General features: G+C 38.6%; 1 protein-coding gene and 1 long non-coding RNA gene across 7 annotated transcripts in view; one reads left to right on the top strand and one right to left on the bottom strand.

Annotated features, from left to right (window-relative positions):
- The window catches only part of PLBD1 (phospholipase B domain containing 1), a 51031-nt gene that overhangs the window by 13169 nt on the left and 24774 nt on the right, over positions 1–13088 (bottom strand). For both annotated transcript variants that reach the window (XR_012017680.1, XM_072798942.1), the window contains exons 5-6: positions 9772–9912; positions 9203–9347 (exon numbers count right to left, since the gene is read on the bottom strand). Coding sequence is in view for 1 of the 2 variants with exons in the window: in XM_072798942.1 (XP_072655043.1) it covers positions 9203–9347; positions 9772–9912 (286 nt within the window). In the remaining variant the exon portion in view is untranslated. The remainder of the gene's footprint in view (positions 1–9202; positions 9348–9771; positions 9913–13088) is intronic.
- Positions 3240–13088, top strand: part of LOC140617453 (uncharacterized) — a 143209-nt gene continuing 133360 nt past the window's right edge. For all 5 annotated transcript variants that reach the window (XR_012017686.1, XR_012017685.1, XR_012017683.1 and 2 more), the window contains exon 1: positions 3240–3387. This is a non-coding gene — a long non-coding RNA (uncharacterized lncRNA). The remainder of the gene's footprint in view (positions 3388–13088) is intronic.

The following is a 13088-nucleotide window of genomic DNA, read 5'->3' as shown; positions in this document are numbered from 1 at the left end:
CTCTTAGGAAGGGAAGCCCTATTATCCCAGGACATAAAATCCTACAGCCATTTATTTTGCCTGCTTAACAAAGGACTCAGTCTTCCCACCTTCCCGAATGGCATTTATTTGCTTGTCTTCCTGCTAAGATTCCTAACTGGTAGCAGTCAATCTCCACTTCTCCTTCCAGTGATTATTCTTCAATCAAGGAAGTATTTATTAAGCACATTTCTGCCTAATCTTGCAGTAGGAATGTGATCAATGAAGGATTCATACTATTGTGCATTCAAGCACACAAAGCCTGTACTGTAAAGTCTGAATATCCTGCAGTGGTCCACATAAAGGAATTAGTAGGTCTCTTAAAAATTACTTAGAGTGACTATAAAGAAGTTAGCTTTATATTTAATCCATAGTCTGTTATCATTCACATCAAAACGAAATCTGTTTTTCTTCAATAATGAATTATCTTATTTACTTTATGTTAATTTGTTTACTGTTTTCTTTTCCATCTATCCCATAGCATGTAAGCTCCATCGGGGCAAGGACTTTTTCTGTGTTGTTCACTCCAGCACCAAAAAGAGGATTTGACACAGAGTAGGTGCTCAATAAATAACTGTTAAATCTAAGGAAGAAAGAGGAGATAGTGGTGACTAACATTGACTGTGTACCTACCATACACCGAACACCTTGCTTTAGAAGGAGGAACACCATCTGATCGTCACCAAAATGGCACTTCAATGAGCCACTTTTTAAAATGCTCAGCCATTTAAAGCTAATAAACAGCATTTTCAGGAATAAACCAAAGACTTAACTGTCAACACATGCCTTTACCACTATACTGAATACTTGACAGACATGATGGGAACAAATATGTAGTCTTGCAGATGGCAACAACTCTTAACACACACAATGGAGGAAATACAGTAGAAACAATGAAAAAGAGAGTGAGTCATGGGGAGCTGCATGTTTAAACAGGGTAGAGTGGAGAGAGATAGGTATGGCCTGGGCAAAGGAAGGCCTCAGTTCCCTGGGTGGTGCCAGAGAATGAAAGAATGGCACTTAAGAAAACAGAAATGAAGTGCTATAAAATCTATCTGCAATTCTTTGAAAGAGGTACCCTTGTTCTACTTTTATTTCTTTTCCTCCCTTGGTTCTATGTTTTAAAAAGCAGAAGACATAAATCTTGGTGTGTATGAACTTTCAAAGTGTATATATTTCAGCTTTAGGATGAAAGTATCTGAGATAAAAGAGGTAACATGAAATCAGTAAAAGTAATTATTGTATACTAAGTAGGCAATTTTGTAATTTAGGCAGGTAATAACATTATGGATTATGAGAGAGGCAGCTACATTTTCTTGGAGGTTTGAGACTCTTCTTTCTTCTTCCTGTGCACTCACTTTAAAGTATTTGAACTTAATACAAGAAAAGACTGAGCAAAATCTTTGCTACAGACCAATAGAATTGCCAGAGTCTCAGTGGATGGGCTTGGATCCAGTGTTTTAGAATCACCTGGTATGTTTGTTACAAATGCTCCAGCGCAGACCAACTCAGTAAGAATTTCTATGGATGACTCTTTGGAATTTGCATTTTTAGCAATCTCCCCTGAGAATTTTAAATCCAAGGGTGTGTGTATGTGTGCGAGGGAGGTGATGGGATGCCTGGATGTTATGCAAAGTAGCAATGCTTGCAGTCTTGATGAGACACACTAAGCGCATTCCAGAGAACCTCACTTACAGATAATTAAACCTCAAGACCCAGCCTCTTAGGAATCATTATTACTGGAATCCTCAATTAAAACACTTTGAATATATTCCAGCTTTGTTCCCTGTGCAAAAGCTCCACCCCATGGCGTGCCTGGGAGGTCTTGAGCTCATGGCTCTTTTTTAGTTTTAACCCTTTAACTTAAAAGCAAAATGAATTGTTTCTGAAAGAACAACACCAACAAACAATGGATATTTTATAGTCAGATATATGATAAAGATAAGAATGGAAATCAACAAGGAGGATGAATGAACAAACAATAGGAAACAAATCAATGAAAATAAAATCTGGGTATTGGAAAATACAGTAAAACTGACACATCTCAAGCTAGACTAAATAACAAAAAAGAAGATATAGTACCATGAATGATTAAAAGGACCTAACTACAGATACAGACATTAAAGGGCTCATAGAAACTACTATAAATAGCTTTAGGTCATTTTACTTTACTCATTTTCCTCATTTTACAAACATGATAACTTTGAAGAAATGAACAAATTCCTTGAAGAATTTTTAACAGTGGCACAAGAAGAATTAGAATAGTGCTGTATCAATAAAAGAAATTGTATTCATAGTTAAAACCTTTCCAACAAAAAACCCCATGTCTAGATAGCTTAATTGATGAATTCTATTAAACATTTAAGAAAAAAAATTAGCAGTCCTACACAAACTCTTTCAGAAAACACAGAATAAAAAAAAAAATAATTCCAAACTCAGATTATAAGGACAGGCTTACCAGGACACCAAAACTATTACAAGAAACCACAGACCAATATCTCTCACAAATACAAATGAAAAAATTCTTAACAAAATATTAGTAAGTTGATTAAAGAATAAATAAAAGAATACTATGGCTAAATGGGGTTAATCCCAGGAATGCCAGGTTGGTTTCACATCTGAAAGTCAACCAATGGAACTCACCATGTTAGTAAAGGAGAAATATATGGTCATTTTAATAGAAGCTGAGAATTTCACAAAACCACATTAAACAAAATGGAGGGGTGTTCTTCTTTAAGCTTACAAAGGGTATTTTCCATAAACCTACAACTAACATTATTCTTTATGGTGAAAGACTGAATACTTCTCCCCTAAGATCAGGAATCAGGAAAGGATTTTTATGCCACTTCTAGTCTACATTGTCCTGGAGGTCCTACCAGTGCAATTGTGCAAGAAAACAGAGACATATAAGGGAAGGAAGAAGTAAAACTGTCTTTACACAGAGATGGCATGGTTATGTATACAGAAAAAGCCCAAGAAATCTACAAAATGGTTGTTAGAACCAAGTGCACTTAGAAAAGTCTCAAGGTACACAGTAAATACACAAAAAAATCATATTTCTATATTGTGATGGTTTCAAATTTTTCATATATTCTTTGACATTCTTCCCTTGAAAAAATAGATTCTAATTTCCTTTCCTTGTATGTGGGCTGGTCATAATAATGTGCTTCTAATGAATAGAATGTGGTGGAAGTGACCATGTATGACTTCTGAGACTAGGTCATAATAGGCATTGCTGCTTCTGCCTTGTTCTTTTGGATCACTTGGTCTGGGTGAAGCCAGACACCTTGCCATGAGGTTACTTGAGCTGTCCTGTGGAGAGGCCCATGTAGAGGGGAACCGATTCGCCAGCACCATCTTGTCAACCATGTAAGTGAGTCACCTCGGGAGTATATCCTCTACCTTCAGTTAAGCTCTTGTAGATTTCAGCCCCTCAGTCTTTGCGTCTGCAGCTAAATACCCAGATACAGAGAAGTACAGACAAGCCATCCTCACTGTGTCCTAATCTAAATTCCTGGTCCATAGAAACCATGAGATACGGATTATTGTTATTTTGAGCCTCTAATTTTTGAAGAGGCTTGTTATGAAGCAATAAACTATAAAAGCAATGAACAACTGGAAAAGGAATAAAATATCATTTTTGATTATAGTAGCATCAGAAATTATTTAGATATAAAAATAACTAAAAGCATGCAAGACCCTTTATAATGCATTGTTCAAATTAAAGAAGACCTAAATAAATGCAGATACAATATTTGTGGATTGAAAGACTCAGTATTACTGATATGTTGATTTACTTTGAATTTATTCAAAGATTCAATGTCAAAATCAGTAGACCTTTTGGCAGTGAAGTCTTCATACAGTAGTATCAACTACCTTTTTTAGTGCTGCCATTCCCTATGGGATTTCTATGTCTTACTTCTTTGGCTCTTGACTGCATAACCAAAATCAATAGTTGGTTTATCCTGGAGGAGGATAAACGGGGCTTTTATCTTCCTCAGTTGTCAGGTAAAACAGACCATGGCAATTCAAAACCGGATGGGATGCTTCTAGAACAAGGTTATCCAGGGCTACCTTCTTTAGAGCTTCCAGAGCCCCAGGTGAATTATTTTTTGCAGGGCTCAATTTGATGAAAAGGCAGATTGCAAAATTCATAGGCCCATAGGAGGTATAGAGACTTATAAATGAAGATTTGGAATAATGGGTAGAGAAAGATACCAATATACTTGTCTATTGTCTGATCAGCACACATAAAGATTCTTTAAAGTGTCCAGGTACTAACTCTCTACATTCTTTATTATTAAGTGCATTGTTCCTGAATAATTTTATATTGCCCACTATGGAAAAAGGTAGCAATATTGTTATAATTAATAAAGCCAAGACTCTTTGTAACCTGTTTGTACTGAAACAACATAGATTTCTTTGCCTCTGCAGTTCCCTAACACCATTTACTTAATGACTCTGCAAGTCTGCAGTCTATCATGCCACCTGTGAACACTTGCTTCAAAGGACTCTCTCAAAAAGCATTACTGTACTTATTAATGATGACCACAGATGCAAATCTTACCAAGAATGTCCAGAAAAGAGTGAATGAGAACTCCCTTTCTGGTCATTAAAGCGCCATTCAGAATTTTATAGCATAAACGTACATCAACAGATTTTCCGTCTGTGTCTGTCTTCTCTTGGACTTCTTATGCTGTAATCATTGCATTCCTAGAATGTGCTTTCTTTCCATACTGACTAAACCCTACCTTCCACACACCCCCACCAATGGGCAGGATAGGTGAGAAGCCTGTGGGCGGAGCCAGAAGAGCAGTCCCAATCCCACAAGGAATGTCCATCCAGCTGAAGACTGACCTGAGAGAATAGGAAATTGCCTTGTGGGGCATGACATCTGCTGCAAAGGTCTGTTTGTGTCGTGGAGCAAAATTCTCAAGAGCCTTTAAAAGGGCCAGGCCTAACGCTCCCCAGAGGACCACTGAACACATGATTCAGAGCCAGTGGGGGTGGGGGTGGGGTGACCGTCCCGAGAGACCCGCACTGGAGCACAGGGTAACTTTCACTCATTGCCTCCTCTGCCACCCTCCAGTGCTGTTGAAAGGACGTGGTACATCAGTGACAACCAGGTCCACATACATGCTTAAGCCCAAGGGTAAGAGCAATCTCTGTAGCCTAGAGCTCTGAACACAGGTTGTGTCTGATATGAGGGCCACTCAAATCATCATGTCACCAACACTGTCAGCGCAATCATGCAGAAAATACACTGTGATGGCAGCAGAAAGGATCTGCTCACCAGGGCCATCCTGGAGGCTGGAGTCCCAGAGCCCCTTATGTTGATGAGCAATATCTTGTTGCTTGGGTAGGGATGGAGGGAAGAGCTCACATGGGTTCCTGTCTCAGCTTAGCCTCACCTTGATGGCTCTGCTATCCTTCCTGGTCCTGGGCACTAGGAGGGCATTTTGAAAATTTCTGTAAAAGTGCTTCCCTACATAAGACACACATGGGCTGGGGACTTTTTTTTTTTTTTTTTTTTTTTTTTTTAAAGAGGGCTCCAACCCTGAGATCAAGACCTGAGCTGAGATCAAGAATTGGACACTTAACTGCCTAAGCTACCCAGGCACCCCCTAAATAAGGCACACATGGGACACAGGCCAGTGCCAGGATGCCCTAGTACTGCCAACCTGGCTGGTCTCGAGGTTCTGGAGGGGGCACTTAGGAAATTTTGAGGAATGCACTTCAAAGAAGAACCATCACTCACCTGGGCCTGAGGGTAGTCCTGAGGTTTATCAGCCCCTGGCCTACTTGTAATCTACTTTTGACTTTCTCAGGACATATCATGTTAGTATCTTCAGGTGAAATAATTTCCCCAAGGATAAAGGAAATTCTTTACCACTTTTTAAAAAAAACAATCTGGAAAGGATGGAGACTATTAAGCTACCACGTCACCTTACCTCATCTAGATTAAGAGAGGGGTTATTACATTAGTTTCCTTGACAGAACCACCTCCATTTTTATTATGGAGTCACCTAGGGCTCTGGTGAACACAGAGCATGAGATTTAGATAAGTCTGGGTGTGCTAGATTACTATTGTTTCTTCTATTCTATTATGCGGGAGTATGAAATTCATGAATTGCTAGAGTAATTCAGCAGTCATTGTTGATATTTTTCTCTTCTTGATGATGGATCACAATCTTCCATCCACGTACTGACTGACCATCTACAAAACCTTACGTGGCTTGATGCACCTGGATTATTGCCTCAGGCTTCTAAATTGCCAAGGCTTCTCTTGCCAGCTTCTCTTGTCCTCCTCCTCTCATGGGCCAGGTAATTCTAAAATGCAAATCTATTAATGTCTCTTCTATCACTTGCCACTTTCGTGGTCTTGCATTATCCTCCATTTCCTCATTCGGGCCTTCTCCACATTTTTTTTTTCTTGCCTACAGGCCTTTACACTCACTGTTTGGCCCACGTAGAACATTTTATCATCCCATTGTTCCCATTTGTGGGCCAATTTATACTTGTTTTTGTGTCTCAACTTGAATTTTACTTTCTCTTGGAAACTATCTCAACATCCCCAAAGTAGTCTTTCCCTATTATTACACAAATTATGCTTTAATCATTGCTTTTTTGTCTCTTTCACCAGAATACAAATTTTATTAGAATAGTGAATATGTCTGTCCTATTTCCCATCATAAATACTTTGCCTAACACAACAACTTCATAGAAAATTGTAGATGAATAAGTAAATTGCATAATGTTTACAGCTTTGTGAAGTAAGCCTTTATATTAGTTTCATTCCAAAGATGAGAAAACTGAGGCTTGCCAAAATAAAATCATTGGATTTTGTCCATGGAGGAACAGTTTATAGCTGTCCAAGCTCTACCATTCTCCTTTTTGACAACCTCAGAACAAAAAAATGTCTTTGTGTCTTGAAGCCTTTGTGTTTTTCATGGCAATCATCTTGATGGTCACTTCCACAGAATCGGGTGGGGTGGGGTCTCATGATGTATTGTAAAAGTATGGACAGGTGCATTTGAAATAGTCAAAGTTATTTTTATCTTTAGTATAATGGTTTCTGTATCAGCCCAGTTATTGTCATCTTAAACACGTACCTCTCAGCCAAGTCACAAATATTTCATGACTTGTTATAGCTTCTGTTCTGACTCAGTAATTCTTAATACCCTTGCTCATGTCACGAACAGCCTCTGGGTCCTGATACCACACTCCTAATCCACTCCATCTATGATGGCACTCCTCCTCCTCCACCACCACCCCCACCACCCCCACCACCCCCACCACACAAACAAGCCATCCAGCTTTGTTCTGGAATCAACAGCACACATGGAATTAAGTTCTTGGCAAAGTTTAGCCCCACATGTATTGGATGAATCCAAAGTGGCTGATCCTTTAATCAAACAATTCTTCGTCATAGAAATAAGATCCTACATGTTTTTCATGTTTGCTACTGAGAACAAAACTGTCCAATTAAAATATGAATCACATTGCTATACAAGCTCCTATAAAAACACTTTGGGGTTAGAAAAAGTGTTTTCTCTCAGTTTAAATGCTCAAAAAATCTCTATTATCTATGTGTCTATGTATTCTGAAAATATATATACATATGTGCAGATGTTAAGTGTTATACCTTTCATAGGAACTTCCTCCATGTCCTTCCCCATCACTACCTTTGGGATCCAGGTTTGTTAAGACTATGGAAGAACATCATTCTGCAGAGATTTCAAAGCAGTATAGGTAACATCTGAACATTGCATTTTATTACAAATAAGAGGAAGAATATGACTATTAGACTAGCCTCAGTCTTCTGTAGTTCTTAAATTTCATTCTAAAGGAATACAAAGAATCAAAACACGGTCTAACTCTGAGAGACGAGTGCCCAGTCCCCCTCAATACTAAAACAGTTAAGCAAGCACCAAGAAAGATGAAATCAAAGTGTTTTGAAAGGAAGGATCAGGTCACAAGCACAGAAAAATATCAAGTTATGCCACTGGTCAGAAGTCCTAATGCGATGGTATCAATTCTATTAGGAACAATAATACCAGGAGTGGGGGATAATACTCTGACAAAGGTCCATAGATACAACAGATGGTTGTTACAACCACCCTGTAAGTTACACATATGTAATTAAAGGTCAGAAGTGTCCACCTTGTCTCCATGTTGGACTTTCAGATATTTAGTAAGAATTTTTTCCTTCTCTTTACCCATGATGTTCCCTGAAGAGGTTGCAAACCTACAATTGAGGGGGTGATTCCAGCTAGCAGACATGTTTTGTTGGGTTCACCCAGTGGGTTTTCTTAAATCCATATTTCTATCTTCAGCATTTGGAGGATCTAGCAACACTGATTTCCATACTGCTGAGTGCCAACAGACAGTGGGAGCTGAGCACCTGGAGCCCTTTCAGTGGGTCATATGTTTGCTACAACTGTTTGAACTTTTATTTTCTTATACCAGCCCCCCTTGATCCGTTTTACATCATCTGCCTGGCTCCTCTAAGAATAGGGGATTGCAACTCCTATTCCACAGAGTCTGTCCTTCCCACCCATTTCTACCTGTTCCAATTCTAGTCATCATTCATGATTCATCTCAAGTGTCAATCTCTCTCTCCTTTCCTTGACAATCCGATGTGAGCTGACCCTCTTTTGAGTACTCATAACATTCCTTACGTTCCTGCTGTAGCACACAAAGTACCCGGCAATAATACTATTTTTATCTGTATTGTACTTATCTTGCTAGTGTGAGATTTATAAGCTTACATATTCACTCATCCATTCATCCAGCAAAAATGGATTAAGTACAAGGTGCCACACACAAGGTTAAGTTCTGTGGATACTGTGATGAATAAGAGAAACAGGCCCTTGAGGAGATACTGAGAGCAGGATCTCTGTCGCCGATCATGGCTTCCACCGCCGAGCCCAGTAAAGTGCCTTGTACCTCACTCGGAATTTGTTGAAGTGAATTTTTGGCAGCTATTAACTTTGTCCACACCATCCCATTAAATAAAAGCACTAGCGCTGTATTCCATCAAGAGGCATTCTGAAAACCAATTTTCATTCATGCATACTGACCTCTTAAAGATTTCTTCTCCCATTCCAGTTACTTTGAATCACCAAGGTCGCATTCTGAAATAATACTCAGAGTACTTGGATGTCCCTCTAAATTTATTTACCTGGGTAACTGCTGAAAGAGAGGCGATTACTGCTGGTGTCTTTATCTTTGATGTTGAAGTCCCAGTGTTTATATATCCTGAGCATGGCTGCGTATGTATACCAGCTTGAGTGAGCAAAAAAGATGTTCTCAAATCCAGGAAGAACCTATAGCCAGAATCATAGTGAATGACGCAGATGTATATAGATCACTGACTACAAGTGTAGGAAGTATCCAGGGATTGTGTCAATTTGGGTTTTCATTGCTATATTATCTGAAAATATGGCCATGGGACAAAACATTAACCTGTAATGTGTCCTTTAAGTATCTAAAATGGAAGACTGTGGGAGGTGGGAGCAGGAGATTCAAAACGCATGGGAAGAATGGTGGAAGAAACATAGGTAACATCCTGTACTTACAACTCCCTCTATCAGCTCCTTCCAGTTCTTAACTTCTAGATAGAGGAACCAGGAGCTGATAGATGGCTCGAGCCAGAGGCGTGGAGTGTGGATACACACTTGGGGAGACATATAGAAAAAGCCTGTGTGGACCAGAGCAAGGAAAAAAGAGAGAGGCTGCTATGTGTCTCACCTTAATAAGAGCAGAGCAATGTCCCATGTCCCATCTCTTAAAAACCTTCAGGCTGGAATTTTTTGTGGGAGAAACCGAGGGAATTAGATCCAACAGATCTCCAACAGCATTCAGGAACTGAATCTGGAACAGGGTCATGGGCTGGAAAAAGACAAAGACTGGTCTTAAAGGTGATTTGTGGCAGTTGGATGCCATTTTTCTAGTTTTCCTGTTGTCAGAGATCCATTCAGTTATTCCTTTGGCAGGGTCCCTAATGGAACAAATGCACTAGATTCTACTGTGGCTTATAAAATAATTATTACTTTATGGTTTGTAAGAGATGTGTTAACAGATTTTGATACCCAAAACACTAGTGATTATTTTGGGCCAAATAATTCTTTCTTGTGGGGGTTGTGCACTATAAAATATTTAGCAGCATCCGCAGCCTCTCCCCATTAGTATCAGTAACACCCTCCTGGTTTTGATTACCAACAGTGTCTTCCAAGGCATTGCCAGCCATGTCTGGAGGGAGATTGCCCATAGTTGAGAATCACTGATTTATAGCAAATATTCAACTAAGATTTAAAAAAAAATTATTGTGTGTTTAATGTAGGAGTCACTAGCTTAACAGCATTTACCCCAAAGCAATGGTCAGACTTGAATATGTAATTTGAGCTAACTAGAGAGCACAGCTTGACAAGAGTCAATCCACCAGAGTAGCCTGGGGCTGAGATCTACAAATTGGTCTTTGGGCAGAGTTGGTGAAAAGACAAACACAAATGGCATTTTAACCTAGAAAACAAAAGCAAAAAAGCAAAAACCAGAACCTGATTTTTTATAGAAGTATTCTCTTTGTGTTGTTTTTTGAATAAGTAATACTGTCATTATTCAAGATTTTAAAAATTATGATGGGGGTGGGGCGCCTGAGTGGTTCAGTCGGTTGAGCATCAGACTCTTGATTTCAGCTTAGGTCATGATCTCAAGGTGGTGGGCGTGGGGCAGGAAGTCTGCTTGAGATTCTCTCCCTTCTCCCTCTAGCCTCAATAAATAAATCTTAAAAAAAATTATGTTCAGATCTACAGTACAAATTCTCCTTACTCCTATCCTCCATTTGCTCAGGTGCCACTTTGTTTCCAGTCTGCCACTTTTATTGGTTTCTGTGTCTATCTTTAGATGTTTTAATGTGTCTTATAAACACATTTTTTAAACAAATGGTAGTGATTATACACACGACTCCTTTTTCTTTTTAAAAAAGATTTTATGTATTTATTCATGAGAGACACAGAGAGAAAGGTAGAGACGTGGGTAGAGGGAGAAGCAGGCTCTCTGCGAGGAGCCTGATCTCAATCCCAGGACCCCGGGATCATGACCTGAGCCAAAGGCGGATGCTCAACCACTGAGCCATCCAGGTGCCCCTGTAAGCACTACTCTTCACCTTGATTCCTTTTCCCTTAATATTTTTCACTTGTTTTGGTGACCTTTCCATTTTAGATGTAAAAATCTTCCTCATTCTCTTAAACACTATATATATATATTATATATAACTTTAAATTCAATTAGCCAACATATAGTCATCATTAGTTTCAAATGCAGAGTTCAGTTATCATCAGTTGCATATGACACCCAGTGCTCATTACTTCATGTTGCCCTCCTTAAATCCCATCATCCTGTTACTAGATACATTATATTTTAACCAGTATTGTACTGATAGACTTTTAGGTGCTTTCTAGTCTTTTGCTGTTACAACATGTTACAATAATCAATCTTGGACACATTACTTTGTATGTGGTGAGGATAGATACCTAGAAGTGATTTAGATTTTAATAAATATTGCCAAATTGTCTTCGTTGGGCTTATTTTAATAGACACTCTTACAGCCTCAACAACATATTAAACACTGAGTTTATTTCCATTTGGATAGGTGAAAAACAGTATCTCATTGTAGTTTATATTGGTAATTCTTTTATCCGGAGTAAGGCTGAGCATGTTTAAAAACCTTCGGATTTGTTTTTTTGTAAACTGTTCATATGCCTTATTTATTTTTCTTATTCTTTCTCTTATCAACTTTTAAGAGTTCTTTAAATATTAAGGAAATTAGTTCATTGTCTGATATAAAGTGAAAACATTATTTTTCAGTTTGTAATTTGCCTTTAATTTTTTTGCCTTTATTTTTAAAATTAAGAATGGTACCATACATATGAAAGAATAAAATGTATATGCACAATTTAAGAAGAAATAGAAAAAAAATACCACTTATGAACCCACCTCACAGATTAGGAAATAGAACATTAGCTGTGCCTTGGAAGCCTCCAATCTCATCCTCCTCCTTACCAAGAGTAAGCATCTGCTAAATTCTGTGTGGCTGTTTACCCACTTTTCTTAAATTTTTTTTATTTATTTATGATAGTCACAGAGAGAGAGAGAGAGAGAGAGAGAGAGAGGCAGAGGGAGAAGCAGGCTCCATGCACCGGGAGCCCGACGTGGGATTCGATCCCGGGTCTCCAGGATCGCGCCCTGGGCCAAAGGCAGGCGCCAAACCGCTGCGCCACCCAGGGATCCCTACCCACTTTTCTATTACATTGTCATCTGTGTATACATCCCCAGACAATGTATTTTTAAATCTGCCTGCTTTTGACTTTATTCAAATAGAATTATATTATGTACATTCTTCTCCTAAAATTATTTTTTTTGACATTTATCAATGTTGATAGTGTAGAAATAGCTTATTCATTTTCATTGCTATAAAGTATTCAATTACCTGAATATATAGTATCACAATATGATGAACATTTGGAGTATTTCCAGTTTGCAGCAAAGCAACGGTACTCTGATTTTTTTGTATAGGGACCTTCTACATCCAAGAATGTTTTTAACCTCTGATGTATTTACTAGGTTGTAGAACACGTGTTATCTTTAAATGTTTCAAGTAACATCTAATCCCTTTCCAAAGCAGTTGGAACAATTTACTCAATTCAGCAGTGGTTAAGATTTCCCACTTCTGGTGTGTAATATAATCTCATTGAGGCATTTTTTTAAAAAGACTATTTATTTATTTATTTATTTATTTATTTATTTATTTATTTATTTGAAAGCGAGCGAGCAAGCAAGCGAGAGAGAGCATGAACAGAACAGCAGCAGAAGGATAGGGAGAAGCTGACTCCCCACTCATTGAGGAGTTCCACACAGGGCTAGATCTCAGGACCCCAAGATCATGACCTGAGCTGAAGGCAGATGCTGAACTGACTGAGCCACCCAGGCATCCCCTTGTTGACCTTTTAATCTGTATGTCTTTGAAATTAAGCATTTCTCCACGTTTATAGGTCATTTTTTGTTTCCTT

Source organism: Canis lupus, chromosome 25, assembly GCF_048164855.1.
Source record: "Canis lupus baileyi chromosome 25, mCanLup2.hap1, whole genome shotgun sequence".
Classification (NCBI taxonomy): Eukaryota; Metazoa; Chordata; class Mammalia; order Carnivora; family Canidae; genus Canis; species Canis lupus.
Note: the sequence above shows the minus strand (reverse complement) of the source record. Positions and strands in the feature narration are given on the sequence as shown.